Source organism: Brassica napus, chromosome C8 (genome assembly GCF_020379485.1).
Source record: "Brassica napus cultivar Da-Ae chromosome C8, Da-Ae, whole genome shotgun sequence".
Classification (NCBI taxonomy): Eukaryota; Viridiplantae; Streptophyta; class Magnoliopsida; order Brassicales; family Brassicaceae; genus Brassica; species Brassica napus.
Window position 1 is genome coordinate 6,737,768 of NC_063451.1, and position 15,736 is coordinate 6,753,503.

General features: G+C 40.0%; 2 protein-coding genes and 1 pseudogene across 3 annotated transcripts; 1 reads left to right on the forward strand and 2 right to left on the reverse strand.

Annotated features, from left to right (window-relative positions):
• Window positions 1-1,397: 1,397 nt before the first annotated feature.
• On the reverse strand, window positions 1,398-3,765 carry LOC106403954 (annotated as a pseudogene).
• Window positions 3,766-5,483: 1,718 nt separating this feature from the next.
• On the reverse strand, window positions 5,484-7,500 carry LOC106402513 (tubby-like F-box protein 6). 2 transcript variants are annotated; one of them, XM_013843265.3, is made up of 5 exons: window positions 7,243-7,500; window positions 6,724-7,127; window positions 6,561-6,648; window positions 6,352-6,487; window positions 5,484-6,279 (listed from the first exon to the last, which is right to left on the reverse strand). In XM_013843265.3, exons 2-5 carry the CDS (start codon window positions 7,048-7,050, stop codon window positions 5,640-5,642), a joined length of 1,191 nt encoding a protein of 396 aa, XP_013698719.1. In that variant the 5' UTR covers window positions 7,051-7,127; window positions 7,243-7,500; the 3' UTR covers window positions 5,484-5,639. The 2 variants fall into 2 exon arrangements, with proteins under 2 accessions (XP_013698719.1, XP_013698720.1); XM_013843266.3 differs by having other exon boundaries at window positions 6,724-7,073; window positions 7,243-7,499.
• Window positions 7,501-12,805: 5,305 nt separating this feature from the next.
• Window positions 12,806-13,612, forward strand: LOC106403955. The gene has a single exon (XM_013844731.1). It carries the CDS (start codon window positions 12,806-12,808, stop codon window positions 13,610-13,612), a length of 807 nt encoding a protein of 268 aa, XP_013700185.1.
• The last annotated feature ends 2,124 nt before the right edge of the window (window positions 13,613-15,736 follow it).

The window sequence follows — 15,736 nt, forward strand, 5'->3', positions numbered from 1 at the left end:
TGGGTATTTTGGGCTTAAGTCCGTTTGGGCTAGGGCCGGCCCGAAAACCCGAAATTTATATTTTAGCGTAAATATTATCCTTTTTTCTTGTAATCGAAACTATTATTAGTATTGATATATTATTTTAATATTTTTATCTAAACTCTAATAAAGCAAATAAAAAAGTTTTTAATGCACTTTATTGTTTCATCATTACAAGTGTTACATTTTAAATTTTACAAAAGTACATTATTCTTTCATGTATTTCATGTACAACATGTTTTTATTTTCAAAATATAAAGTATAAAACGTTTGACCATGTTTATCATAAATTTTGTTCTCTTATATTTTTTGTTTTAATTGATATTTGATTATTTAAATCTTATTAAATTTGGTTTGTGTATAAAATGTTTTTAAAACATACGAAAAAATAAAAAAATTGTGATAGCCAAGAAAATTTTAAACTCACTTTATACTTTTTTTTATTTTTTAAAAATGAAACTCTTTTTTAATGAAAATTCACATGTATTAAAATGATGGAAGTGACAATGACAAATTATTTTTCGAAAAGCCCACAAAAGCCCGAAAAGCCCTGTAGCCCTATAAGGGCCGGGCCGGGCTTTGAATTCTATGCCCAAATTATTTTCGGGCCGGGCCGGGCCGGGCTCAAATATTTACGGGCTTAGCGGGTTTGGGCCGGACCGGGCCGGGCCAGCCCGAATTGACACCCCTACCCCTACATAGGATACATATTATACCCAAATCACCAAAATATTTTTGTTAATATCTTTCCTAAATCTATATGTAATATACCCTAAATCTCGCAGAGTATTTTTTTCTCCACGTTTTTCTCTCCTATGATCTTTTCTCTTTTTCCTCTTGTTTCTTTTTCTTCTTCATCGATGAACCTAAATCTCACAAATGGTATACCAGCTACATTTGCATTTGTAATTGGATTTCCACATGAGCTTTACTCTCATAATATCAGTATTGGCGATGTAACGAAAAGCGTCCAGTAATTATCAAACACTCTACTTGTTAAGTTCAAGTGATGTGTGCATGCATTCTTCAGTTTACCACCGAGTGTCTAGGAGACAACACATTTATACACTGTTCAAATGGAAAATTGCAGCTTAATAATTTGGTTAGTTCATCCAGAGTTTGTCTAACACCACCAATCAATACTCGTTTAAGAGATCTTATCTGCATGCTAGTGACTTCTTTGAACATAATTTGGACACGATCTTCCCATCCTCAAATCATAATTTCTTAATTCTGAATTTCCATATCTCTGTAGCTAACACGTGGGATATATATGTTTTACTTGTTTGAGAAGAAATCAATAAAAGGTTGATGTCTAAATCCCATTTTGAGAAGAGTAACCAGATTTTCTCTCTAGGTACCAATAAACAGAGATAGATTTGAAAAAAATAAGAAGCAATTAACGGCGTCCACAATGACATAATATTTTCTTTGTCGGCACAATGGCATTATCATCTTCATGTATACAACAATCCAAAATATTCTTTAAATGTGCCTCTTAGGAAAATTGAACTTATTTCAGACCGAAGAATTCAGCTTTGTCCACTTCCGGAAAATTGTCATAAGTAAGAGAGATGAGGATTGGCTAAATAATCCACATATCAAACCAATCCACAAACCCTGTTTTCACCAAAATAATAGCTCCAAAATAAACACAAAACCATAAATTTTTCTTTATCAATTCATAAGACAGTAATGCAGTCACCTTGGCATATAACTTCAACTTGAAACCACAGAAGGCTGCAATAGGCATTCCAATGAAGTAGAATGTTCCTAGATTTATAACCGTGACTACCCTTTGCCATCCGCATCCTCTGGCCACTCCTGTAAGCAATAAAAAGGGAGGTTTTTTTTTGCCTCCGATTCATCGAGAAAGAAAGAGGCTTTCTTGGATCTTTTATTACCTGATAGGATCGAATCAAGAGTTATAGAGGCAGCAAGGAAGAATCTCAATGATGCAAACTCATCTTTAATTAAAGGACTATTGCTGAATAACCCAACCCAGCCATCATGACCTACAAATAAAGTAACCACTACGCCAAGAGCAAGAACTAAAGACAACTTGGTGGTAACAGAAGTCGCCTTCTTTGCACCTTTTACATTTCCTGCTCCAAGTTCGTTCGACACACGAGTACTGCAGCATTTTTAAGTTTTACATTTTCGAAACAATATATTAATCAGAGGAAAATACAGAATTTTCATGACTCATGAGATTACTAACCTTGCAGCTGCGCTAAGTCCATATGTTAACATGTAGCTAATTGCTTCCGTGTTGACGCTGAATTAATTTAATATTTACACAGCAATATGCTACTTTTGTTAGTGTGAAACAGAACAATAATAAACTAAATAGTAATATAAAACTTACCATATAGCGACCAGAGAGGTGGTTATTTCCGGGTTCGGCATCAGTCCTGCCAAGACCACAAGGATCTCGAACGCCCAATATTCCAAGCTGTTGCAATAACATAGTCTCTTTAGGTTTAAGAAGCATATGGAATTATAAGCAGATGACAATAATTATTGATACGACCTACCACACCATAGCAGCAGAAGGGAGGCTTAATGTCAAGTTTGTTACTACATAACGGATTGATTCCAATGAAAATCCGGTCCAAGTATCCTTAAACTTGTCGGAACAGATCACATAAGTCCCAAGAGAAAAGGAAAGCTATCCACAATGAAATAGATGTAGCTATTGGAGCACCAATGAACCCAAGGCTAGTTAAATAAACCAGAACAAAAAAAAAAAAAAAAAAAAAAAAAAAAAAAAAAAAACCAGAACATAGGATATGCCGATATTAATCACCAAGGGAACAAATGAGAAGACAACTAAAGGAGTAATGATTGATTGTGTTTGGCAAAATCTCAGTATGTTTTGTAAGAATCCGTAAGCGAGTAACCCGGGAGCTTGGTATTTCATATATAGTGCAGCTTGTTTTGAGATGTTAGGATCTTGTCTGATAAGTCCGAAAACTGATTCTGTGAAGAACCACAAGATGGAGATGAAGATGGTGAAGACTAATGAGACTATGCAAGATGATTGTAGATGAATCCCTAACATTCTGTAGCTTTTTGCACCAAAGCCTTGTCCACATAATGTCTCCAGTGCTCCACTTAAGCCAACCTGAAAAATAAAGGACATTAACTTCTTTTGTTTTTTGAACACCGAGGACATTAACTTTTATTATAAACAATCCACATGTATTAAATCACCATTCATGATTTCTTTTGTACAAAATCGTCCACATGTCACTTTAAACATCTTAAATAACACGAAAACTGGTTATTAGTTTTTTTCACATCACTTACGACGATTAATATTTGTAAATTCGAATAACTAATCCTACATAAATGGATGAAGTGGGTTCTAGTAATTTATGCAGCTAAATATCAAATACCAAATGTTAAATAAGGAGCTTGAGGTGAAGAGCGGAATGGTACCATGAACGCAAAACCGGTGACGGTTGTCCAAGAATTGGCGAGGGTTGCAGCGGCAAGCTCGAGCTGGCCGAGGTGAGAAGCGAGCATCACAGAGGTTAAAGGGATACAATAGAAGAAAAGATTTGTGAATATCATTGGAAGAGAGTAAACGATTTGAGCCTTTGATTCTTCCACGTCGATCAATTTTTGAACCCAAGAGGAGCTTATGCTTCCTCTATCATTTACATTATCATCCAATAACGGAGAGCTTGATATGATGGGATCAGCCTTGGAACTTCTTGGTGAAAGACTTTGCTTAATTTAGTTGCTGAGAAAACTTGAAAATGTGTAGAAGAAAGCTATAATTTGTAAAGGGGAAGATTTGAATTAAATAAGGAGGGTAAGTAGCAACACGTTAATAAATATAGTTGGCACAAAGACCGGCAAACATTATCTATTCCATTTTTTGTCAATGATTAAACTGTAATCTATAAGTGTTTTTTTCCGGCTTCTCTCTCATTTTTCTCCCAAAAGCCTAAAAGACCATCGTTAGTGCATGGAAGCACCGTATCCTAATGGTTAATGCTTAACGGCTTCTACACTCAGGTTTAGGATTCGAAACACTTTCTAGATATGTGTATTGAATGAAACAAAGTGGATCGGTGGTGTTAAAAGTAACCTAGATGACGTTAATTGAGTGCAGCCTACGGTTAAGCCACCGCGTCTTCATAGCAATTACATGGATCATAGATCGACATCACAGTGGCGAAGTCCCCGAGAGATGAAGATGGAAAGGATTCGACTTTTCCAAAATACTACTTGGATTTTTGTCTGATGTATTATGTGGCCCAATTACAATGTGTCTAATCAACTATATAGCCCATTTAATCGAAGACAGAACGTAGCCCATATGTATATTGTTAATGAAACGGTGAGTTTTTGTAAACTGGACATGTGTCGCGCTGAGAGCACTCGACTTTCTTACTTGGCGCTGATGTGGCTTCATGAGAAGAAATCAAACACTCTTGTATTATATAAGATTGCATCGAATAGGGCTGGGCAAATAAACCGAACCCGAAAATTCGAACCAAATCCGATCCGATAAAAATGAATCTGAATTGATCCGAACCCGACGTAGATACCGATTGAATCTTGTTTTATGGTATTTTGGGTTCTGGGTATTATCCGAACCGAACCGGGTCCTAAATGGATATCCGATAGAACCTGAAAGATTAAAAATCCCCCAAAGTAGCTTGTACCAAACATGATCTTAATTCCTAATATGTATCCAAAATACACTAAGATATTATTGAACATCTAAAATAATTATCTATTACATTAAGGTTGATGATTGAAGCTGAAATTTTTAGATTTTGGTTTTGTTTTCATTAAATAATATTTCTCATTTCATAAGAACTTCGTTTTCGTTTTATGTTTTTTTATTTGTTTTCTTTCTATCAATAACTATGTTTACCTTTCGTTTGATTTTGAATGATCGCGTTTGATATTCCTTTCTTATTTTTGAATCGATTGTACTTATGTTTTGGTTACAAAATAGATATAAATCATGCATTTTAAAACCTAAGAACCGATTTTACTTATGTTTTGGTTACAAAGTTGATACAAATTATGTACTTTTAAACCAAAGAACCGATTGGGACCCGAATCCAAAAGTACATCGGATTGTACCGGTTCTTTGAAGATTTACTAACTCCGATCCGAACCCAAACCGGTCCCGAACCGAACTTTCATATAACCCGAATGAGACTTATGTTGATAAACCCACAAAATCAAAACCCGATTGGACAAAACCGAAACCCGATTGAGACCCCGAATGCCCATGCCTAGCATCGAATGTGAAATTTAACCAAGTGTTATTAGGTGGGAGTCGTTAAGTAGCCATCGAAACCTAATATTAATAACGCTTTGGTATAATAAATAGTTTAGTGTTGGACTTTTTGTTTTGATTAAAGAAGACAATACCTAGGTTATTCTATCTTTGTGAAATCTCTGATTGTATGACAGAGAAAGACTAAATCTTGTCTAAATCAAATGTTCATTTTAATTACATAATTAAGTGGATAAAGTATAATGGAAAAGATCTGATTGTTTGCTCTAAGGAAAGTATGTACATTCATTTAACACACAACAACTGCAAATAGAGAACATAACGTTGATATGTTCCTTTTGTTCATTCATCGAACAGGCTTTGTGTCGAAGCTGCTTAAACAAATGGCAAAAGCTTGGAATGCAGAGATCGGGTAACGATAATCCATGGTGAATGTATCTTTCCCTATCTTCCCAAACTGCAATATCACTCTCTCTTGCTCCTCTTCAGGGATGTTCATGTCCTTCCCTGCTTCTGCAGCAGCTGCCATTAGCTGGAAGTTTTTCACGGAGGCAACCGTGACTCGTCCTTTGAAGTTAAGACACCAGCACTGAAGCTGCTCGTGCCATCTCGGTAACTTGTTTTTCAGGACTAATGATTCCTTCACGACGGATTCTCCTCCCAAGTTCCCTGACCAGAAATCAATCAGCCCTCTCTTCTTCTTGCTTCCTAGGTTTGACAACTCGGTCGGAGTATGAATCTGTCCCCCTTCTTGAATAGAAGAAACTGGGATAGTGTTCATGATACATTGCATTCTTCTTGGACCTCTGGTTCTGAAGACATTCAGCTCATACAAGATCGAAGCCATGCTGTAACTATGAGTAGATGAAGTTACCCATGGAGACACACGCATCGTTTGTGATAGTTTCTTGTTAAATGATCTTCCGGAATCAACTGGAGAAGGTTGGTTTTCGTAAATCGTGAACTTAGTTCCAAGGAAATTCGATCTATCATCCACACAAAAACAAAAGTTATAAATGTCATGGCGAAATCAAGATGACAAATCTGACATAACGTACCTTAGTTTTCCTATGTAATTACTACTACTACTTCTTGAGAAGTCCTTTCCAGACAAAGATACAATAAACTCAACACCAGTCGCCCTCCTTACCCTCTTCGCCAATAGCAAGAGCTTACTCTTGTCCCCGGTAAGGGCTGAAACCATACAGACATTAAGATGACTACACATAGTCCCAAGACTCACAAGAAGTAAGAGAAGTTAAACTACCAGGGCTTAAACCAAGATAGAGACGGTATATCCCAGTGGCTCTCTCCCGTTTGATAAAGCACTGAATCGAATCATCTCTAGGGCCAGGCTAAGACAAGAACCCCAATGTCTTTTAGCTCATCACTTCCAACGAATACAAGAATGTTCTAGAAAGAGTATAAACCTGTTTTAATGAAACTGGAAAAGTGAGGAGACCAGAGAGCTCAGGAACTTTAACAACTTCTTTAGTCATCTCCCTCCAGGCCTTACAAACCGAGGCGCAAGCAACAACGTCTCTCCTCCCCGGCCATGACGTCTGACCAGACTCGATTCGATGGATGATGTCAAGAAGCAACTCAGGAGGCAAATCAACCCAAACGCTCTGATCGAAACAACCATCAGCTGATGGAGAAGAAGAAGAAGATCCTTCTGGAGCAATGTGAGACCTTCCTCGCCTACCATTGGCTTTGTTACGACCCCTAAGCTCGCGTACTATGTTCTTGAACGACATTTCTACAATTCAACTTCTCCTACCTACGGACCCCCAAATCGATCAAACGAAGCAAAAAAAAAATACCTAATTTGTACCTTCAACAACGGAACAAAGATAAAATCATGAAAACGGCATTATCGTGTAGAGCCCCGAGAAAGGTTGAATAATGAAAACGAGAGATACAGAGAGAGAGGGGAGGGATGTATGTACCTACAGAAGCGACAAATCCATGGGGAATCACGATGATCGGGGTGAATTCCGATGAAGAAAGTCTCGAATTGAGAAATTTTAAAACGCTCCTTGAAAGTAAATAGAGCCGCCACCACCACAACTCCTCCGTTGTTGTTAACCGTCGCCGTCGTTAGGCTTAAATCCCGACGACGACGATAACTGCAATGATTTCGAGGAGAAGGGAGAGAGAAAGAGGAGATGGTAAAGTTTCCGTTTTTTTTTTTTTTTTTTTAAATTTAATAAGAGTAGGCGCGGCCCCATGTCTCCCTCCTTTCAATTGAAATTAGTAAATTACTCAAAATAGGTTTTTTATCTCTTTTCTTTTTACTCTCTTCCATTTTGGTCAAATTACTTTCTCACAAGTTTTTGTATTTTTTTTCTTCCAACAAGAAAATACTTTAAAGCAAATCTCCTAAGAAAAATACCGAAAACCTTTTTTGACCAAAAAGACACAAAAGGTAAATGATTTAAAATAAATTTATAAAGAGGTAAATGACAAGTATACCATTACTTTATATATAGTAAAACTCTATAAATTAATAATGTTGGTACTACGATATTTTATTAACTTATACAATTATTAGTTTACAAAAAGTTAGTTGAATATATTGAAGTGTAGTTTTGGATGTAGTTTTACTAAATATTAGTTGAATATATTGAAATATTAAGAAAAACATAGATAAATTTTATGAATATAAAATAAACAATATAATTTACTGTGTTTATTAATTTACTGAGTATTAATTTATATAGTTTCTACTGTGTATAAATATAAATAAATATTTAAATAAATAATAAATATTATTTCCCAAAAGAAATATATTCAATATTCAAAAACCTTTTTCCAAAACAAATTTCAAATTTTCTTTTTTTTCAAATTTTATATCAAAATATGAAAATTCTTTTTTGAAAAAATTAAAATTATTATTTAAAATTTTAAATCTTAAACATTAAATCCTAAACTCCATCCCCAATCATTACCCCTAAATCTAAACCATAAGTTTAGATTATTTAACCATAAGGGTAAAATTATCTATTACTTCTTTAATAAAATATTTTGATTATTTTAATCCTTGTGAGCTATTTTAAAATTAAAAAAAAAATTAATGCTATCATATGGTTTATCTATTGGCCATGTTAAAAGAGTACTTTTATAATAAAAATTGAGTAATACTCTATGATAAGAATAAAAAAATTTATCACAAAAGTAGTTCTAAAAGTCAAAATGATCAAAATATATTTTATTAACGAGATAAAAAACATTTGTACCCTTACGGTTAACTAAGGTGATGATTGTTTGGATGGTTTTTAGATTTTAGATTGGCATTTGGTTTTTAATTTTTGGATTTTAGATTTTTTTTTTTTTGATTTCGGGGTATATTTTAGATTTTATAAAAACACGAGTGGCAATTTTAGTTTTTTTTACACTTAAAAATTAATAAAATATTTATTTTAAATTTATTGTTTTTGATTTTGTTGTAGTTTAAGTTTTAGAAAAAAAAAACATGACTAGTGATCTTTTAGTTTTTAATTTCACTATATTTAATTATTTTTTTAAAGTTGAAATATTACAACTTAAAATATATTTATTAATTTAATAAAATTATTTTAAAAGAAAAATATAATTCAATATATATATATATATGAAAATACATAATCAATGCAGTTCAAAAAAAGACAACACATAATTAATAATTAAAATCTAAAAAAAAAAAATATTTTCATTTTGAAAATGTTCTATAATTCAAATATTATATAAAATATATTAATACTTATATTTTAAAGTTCTATTTAATTCTACACATATTAAACAGTACACAATTGATGGTTAGTTTATTATTTAGGTATACTAAATAAAATTTAAATATATATATTTTTTTATATGTTTGTCATACTGATAAAATTTATGTAATTCAATTATTATAAAATAAATCTGGATTTTCATAATACAAAATTAATTCCACTGTATGTAAAATATATAATACTTATAACTAACAAATTTCATAAACTTTGCAATATTTTTATGATACAAAATATTTTAAAGCATTATGGAAATAATTTACACAAAGAAAAATACAATAACTTGATTTTAGAAAATTCTTATTTTTGTGAGTTTTTATTTGTTTAATAAAATTGTTGAAGTGATTTTATATATGAAAATAACTAACTTGTTAACAGCAAAAAGAAAGTGCACGTAGAGTCAATGGAAGAAACCCACAAAATTAAATAATAATTTTGAAAACATTTTCGGAAAAAAAATTAGGAGAAAAATAATCATAAGAACTGATGTGTGGCGTCTAGAACGTGCACCTTGAAAACCAGCCCTTTAAAAAAATTCAATATAATCCATGAGTCCTTCCTTTGCCTTCCAACATTTTCTTCCACGGGTCAATAGTTGAAACTCTTTCTGGATGAACATTGAATAATGCTTGAGAAACTAGGTTCACACATCGGGAAAATGTCAATGGAATTCTCTGTGAGCCTTAAGAACCAAGTCAAAGCTGGTCCGTTAAGACTTTCCACGAACAATTAATAGTATACCACATCTTTCTCCTCGGCGGTAAAGTGTGCTTGTCCCACGGCTAGATTGAACGCGGTCATGTAATCACTAGGATCAGGTTCTCCTGAGAAAGAGGGACCTGTAGCTTATTTGTAGGACGAACTCCGACGTCGGTTATCTTTTTCGGGAAGGGTGTCTTTTGTTTTCCTGTGAAGACGCGCTCTAGCTCAAGAGCCGAACTCGTTACCGATAAACTATTTGTAGGGGCTGGATTCGACCATCCCCAAGGTCCGAAAAATAGACGGCCCGGCCCGTATAAGGTACAGCAGTAGTTCGCCTCGTCGGCTCGAAGCGCCGACTCCTCGGCGCGACACGAGCGTACTTTTAGTCGATCATACGCCGAATAAACGCGAGCGGTTTAGCGATCTCACGAGCTCTCGAAGGAGCATGGACTCCTTGGCCCAACGAGTTAAAAGCCCACAAAGACGATGCGAGTTAGGTCACGGGAGGGCATTAGGTCATCTATATAAGGAGAGAAAGGGTGCAACGTAAAAAGGATCCAAAATCACTCATACATACTTGGCGGCTAGATTAGGGTTTTGACCTTGGTTATCTCGCTTTGTTGTATCTCTCCGGTAAAGCTCTTTGAGCTCCGGTTCTTTTCCTTTTACGCATTCCCTTTCCTTGTAACCGACGAAATGCTTTTCCGACCATCAATAAGACGTCTTTGCTTAACCCACATCTAAAAACCGAACGTTCTCTCGTTCAGTACCGTTTCTTGATCAAACAGTTGGCGCCCACCATGGGGCCTCTAGCAAAGTAACGTCGACAAGATGGCGACGAGTAACGACGGCTCTTCCTCTGGAGAAGAGCGTGAAGCCCCTGAAGCGACGCAGGCGTCCTTTCCTGTGACTCCGACGCCACTACCACCCGCTTCCATAGAAGCTATCATGGCGCGCCTTGCACAGCAAGACGCAGCCCAGAAGGCGGCGACCGACCAAATCGCGGTGCTCGCAAAGATCTTAGCCCCTCTCGCTGCGAACGTGGAAGCCTCGACGGTGCAGTACCGAAGCCATCTGTTTAGCACAGAAAGAGCGACCGGCGCAGCACCGGCGTGCGCTGAAGACCAAGACGTCAACGACGACGACATGGCTCAAGCCCCTGGGGGTCTCGACGCGCAAACCATAAACGAGCTCGCCGCCTTAAAACAATCAGTGCTCGATATAAAATCCAAGATTCATAACGTGACTACGTCCGCTCCCCAGATCGAGTGCGTCCTCGCAGAGTCTCTCCGGACACCGTTCAGTGAAAAAATAACGAAGGTCCGACTTCGAAAGATTGAAATGCTCCGTCTTCCGACCTTCCACGGTGTTTCCGACCCTTCTGCTCACGTCACGTCCTTCAACATCGCGATGCGACGCGCAAACCTCTGTGACGAAGAAAAGGACGCCGAATTTTGTCAACTTTTCGTCGAAACCCTAGAAGGCATCGCTCTCAACTGGTTCACCGGCCTCCAGGAGAACTCCGTCGGTAGTTTTCACGACCTTTCGACGGCTTTCCTCAAAAATTATATCATGTTTACTCAACAGGAAGCCACCGCTACGGATCTATGGAATCTCAACCATGCCAACGAGCAAAGCCTGAGGGACTTTATGGAAAAGTTCAAGTCCATCGTCTCAAAAGTCGACGTACCAGACCACATAGCCGTAGAGTCGTTGATGAACACCCTCCATATTAAATCACCATTCCGAGCTGACCTCTATCGGCACTCGACAAGATCAGTGCCGGACGCTATCGCTCGATCCAACAACTTCATTCGAATGGAGGAAGATACCAGAGCTAAGGCGGCGAAAGAAGCGGCGGGAAAACAAGCGCCCGCCTGAACTAACGACACCCGTCAGGAACCGCGCCAACATTCTACGAGCGGCAAACCCAACCAGAAGAGGGGTTACATGAACGCAGTGGACGAAGAGGAACCCTCGGGCTCCGCGGTTGTCGTGCGAGAAAAGGGATGGAATCATTGGGACCGAGACACCGCGCAGCAGAAATCCAGTTCTTCACGACACGAAGGATTGCAAAGTCCTTTACGGATATTTCCTCAAGTCGATTGAAACTGGCAAATTCGAGATAGAGTCTCCTCCGCAGAAGCCAAGAAACAATAAGAGTTGGAGCAAAAACAAAGAGAAGAAAACTCAGAAATCTTAAGCAAGGGCTCCTCAGAAAGAAGAGCGAGCCAGTCTCGAGAGAGCCCCAGTGAACAATCTCAACCACGAGGGTGAATCAACCGATGAAGAACCACCTAAAAATCGGCGACGAGTGGAAGTGATTCTCTCTCGACAGGTCGACTCCTCGGATGACGAAATCCCGCCGATAACACAAGATTTGTGTGAAAAATTGGGGAGACAAACGTACTCCAAAGACTTACGCGCCTTGCTAAAGCGGAAGGCCGCAAAGGTATCAGTAAACGAGACGGATCTCAGGACGACCCTCAATGAATCTAAAGCGAGAAAGATCGCCCACACCGTAGCTACTCCGAGCCTCCAACCTCAACCCACATACTTACGGGAGCAGATCAATTCCAAAGCTGAAGACCTGCGTGTCAAGCTTAGTCAGCCCAAAAGACGCGATTTACGATCATTCCTCAAAGCGAAGCGACAGGCGCAGCTGGAGTTGATGAAGGCTACGAGCGTCCCGCACCTCAACGTGATAATGGGTGGTTTACCTCCTTGCGGGGACTCGGTAAGAGCAGTTTAAGATTACAGACGGCAAGCCATCACCGCTCAGAAGTGGCCCTCACGAGTCGAAGCTGACCATCAAATCTCTTTCTCGGCGGCAGATACTCACGGCATCAGCATGCCGCATAATGACCCGCTCCTCATTGATATTGGAATTGGCTAGTGCCAGGTCACGAAGGTTCTCGTCGACACTGGCAGCTCGGTCGACCTTATCTTTCGAGATACGCTCGATAAGATGGGGATCGACCTACGCGACATGAAGCCATCTTCACGCACTCTCACGGGATTCAACGGCTCCTCAGAATAGATGATCGGAACAATACGTCTCCCATTTTACGCAGGGGACATAACCCGAACCGTTAAGTTCTCTGTTATCCGAGCTAAGGCGCCCTACAACACTATCCTCGGCACCCCTTGGTTACACTCCATGAAGGCCATTCCCTCTACTTATCACCAGTGTGTTAAGTTTCCTGGGAAAGATGGAACAACACAGACGATCCGCGGGGACCAACGGGCTGCAAGAGATCTGCTTATCGCCGCAGTCAAATTACAACATTCAGTTTCTCTCGTCAACACAATCGCCAAACCGATCCATAAGATCTACCCTCAGAAGGAAGAAGTTCGCGAAGTCCCCATTGATGAAGCCGACCCATCAAGGATCGTACGTATCGGCGCCTATCTCTCCGACGAAATGCAGTCGCAGATCATCTCCTTCCTCAAAGCGAACGCTGCCACTTTTGCATGGGCAAATTCTGATATGAAAGGAATAGACCCCGCAGTCACGTCCCACGAGTTGAACGTGGATCCGACGTTCAAACCCATCCGACAAAAGAGACGGAAGCTCGGACCCGAACAATCCAAAGCAGTAAACGAGGAAGTCGACAGGCTACTCGACGCAGGTTTCATTGCCGAGGTACGGTATCCAGAGTGGCTAGCCAATCTTGTCGTAGTAAAGAAAAAGAATGGGAAGTGGTGCATTTGTGTCGATTTCACTGATTTGAACAAGGCTTGCCCAAAAGACAGCTACCCTCTCCCACACATCGATCGTCTAGTAGAATCGACAGCCGGCAATGAACTCTTAACCTTCATGGACGCCTTCTCGGGGTACAACTAAATCATGATGCATGTCGATGATCGCGAGAAAACAGCCTTCATAACATATAGGGGGACGTACTGCTACAAAGTCATGCCTTTCGGCCTAAAGAATGCGGGAGCGACCTACCAGCGTCTGCTCAACAGGATGTTTGCCGAAAACTTGGCAACACTATGGAGGTTTACATCGACGATATTCTGGTCAAATCACTTCGCGCCGAGGACCATCTCAGCCATTTGCGAGACTGCTTCAAGACGCTGAACGAGTACGGGATGAAGCTCAACCCGGCGAAATGCACCTTCAGCGTCACATCAGGAGAATTCTTGGGTTATATCGTCACTCAGCAAGGCATCGAAGCAAACCCAAAACAGATAACAGCGATCCTTGACCTTCCTAGTCCGAGGAACACTCGTGAAGTATAGCGATTAACCGGAAGGATTGCGGCACTCAACAGGTTTATCTCAAGATCTACGGATAAATGCCTACCTTTTTACGAACTCTTGCGGGGAAATAAAAGATTCATCTGGGATGAAAAATGTGAAGAAGCGTTCAATCAGCTCAAGCATTACCTCACGACGCCTCCGGTTCTGTCGAAGCCCGAGGTCGGTGACACCCTATCCCTATATATCGCCGTCACTTCCTCGGCGGTCAGTAGCGTACTCATACGAGAGGATCGGGGCGAACAAAAACCTATTTTCTACATCAGCAAGCGCATGACAGAACCAGAGACGCGATACCCAACCTTGAAGAAGATGGCTCTCGCCATCATCACCTCGGCGAGAAAACTCAGCCCTTACTTCCAGTCGCATACCATCGAGATGCTCTCCAACTAGGGCCAAGTTAGGAGGTGGTCCGATAGTCGAGCCAGCTTGAGCAGAGGAGCCGGCAACAACAGTACCTCGGGCCGCAACGTCCTCCTCCGGAGGAGATTGTTGATCGCTCGATTGCTTCTTCTTCTTTCTCTTCTTCTGAGGTGGCTCAGCAGCCTCGGTCCGCTCGGTAGTATCCATTCCCTCGAGAAGCGCCTCGAGATCCGCATCAACAGTGGAATCATCGCGAGATCTCTTCTTGTTCTTCTTCTTAGGAGCGCCAGCAGTAGCACCGGGAGAAGAAGCTCGACGCTGAAGGGTCGCGTCAGTTGCGTCGGTAACCGCCGCATCGCTGCGAGGTATGGATGGTTCAGCGTTCGGCAAACCCAGCTGAGTTGCCATCATAGCACTTAGGTCCGAAAGCTCTCTCATCCTCTTTGCTTCGTTGATTTTCCTCTGTTCTTCCATGGTAAACAATGAAAGTCGTCGCTTGACGATATTCGGTACGGGAAGGTAACTTGAATTCCAATCCTCTGCAAAACGCTTCAAAAGTCAAGTTCTCACGACCAAAAGAGAAAACGAAAAGTCATGAAGACCCAAGAAATGAACTTACTCCTGGAAATCCAATCGATGCACCGACGAATACTCTCCCACGAGATATTTCCCCAACGTTCTTGATCGAGTCTCGCTACTGCACGCGCACTTGACAAGAATTTCTCTGGGTACTCGTGCGACGTCGGATGATCAACTGCATAAAACAAAGAAAGAAAGACAGAAAAGAGGAGGTCAGTACCCGAGAAACCGACATGGACAAATAGAAGTGTTCTACCTAGCAAAGTGTTCCATAGAACTCGATAATCTTCGTCTGGAGGATCTTCGAAGGCAGAGTCGTTAGACTTGACGAAGAAATAGGACCACTGCCAGTCCACCGTCTTGGTAGGATGCCCCCAATCACGTTGTAGTTTGGCCGCATCCTAATCGAGAGAAGGCCTTCATCTTGCGGGTTAATGGACGTCAGCTCCTCAAACGCCCGAACACTGAAAGTGACGTCGATCTCAGCAGCCATGACCATCAAGGAGACCACAATGCTCCATGAGCCATTCAGGAATTGATTGAGCGCCGCATCTCGACGCCTCATATACGACGTAACTAACCGAGGAATCGGGAACCAAAGCTTTGTATCATCGTGAAAATAGGATTCGTAGACGCATTGAAACCCGACAGGCGGCGACCAATGCCTCTGACTCTCCGAAGGAATCAGGAAGGTCACTCCGACTCCTCCACGCTCCCTCAGAAGCCTCTTCACGCTACCTAGAGTCGAGCACGTCTTGAGAAC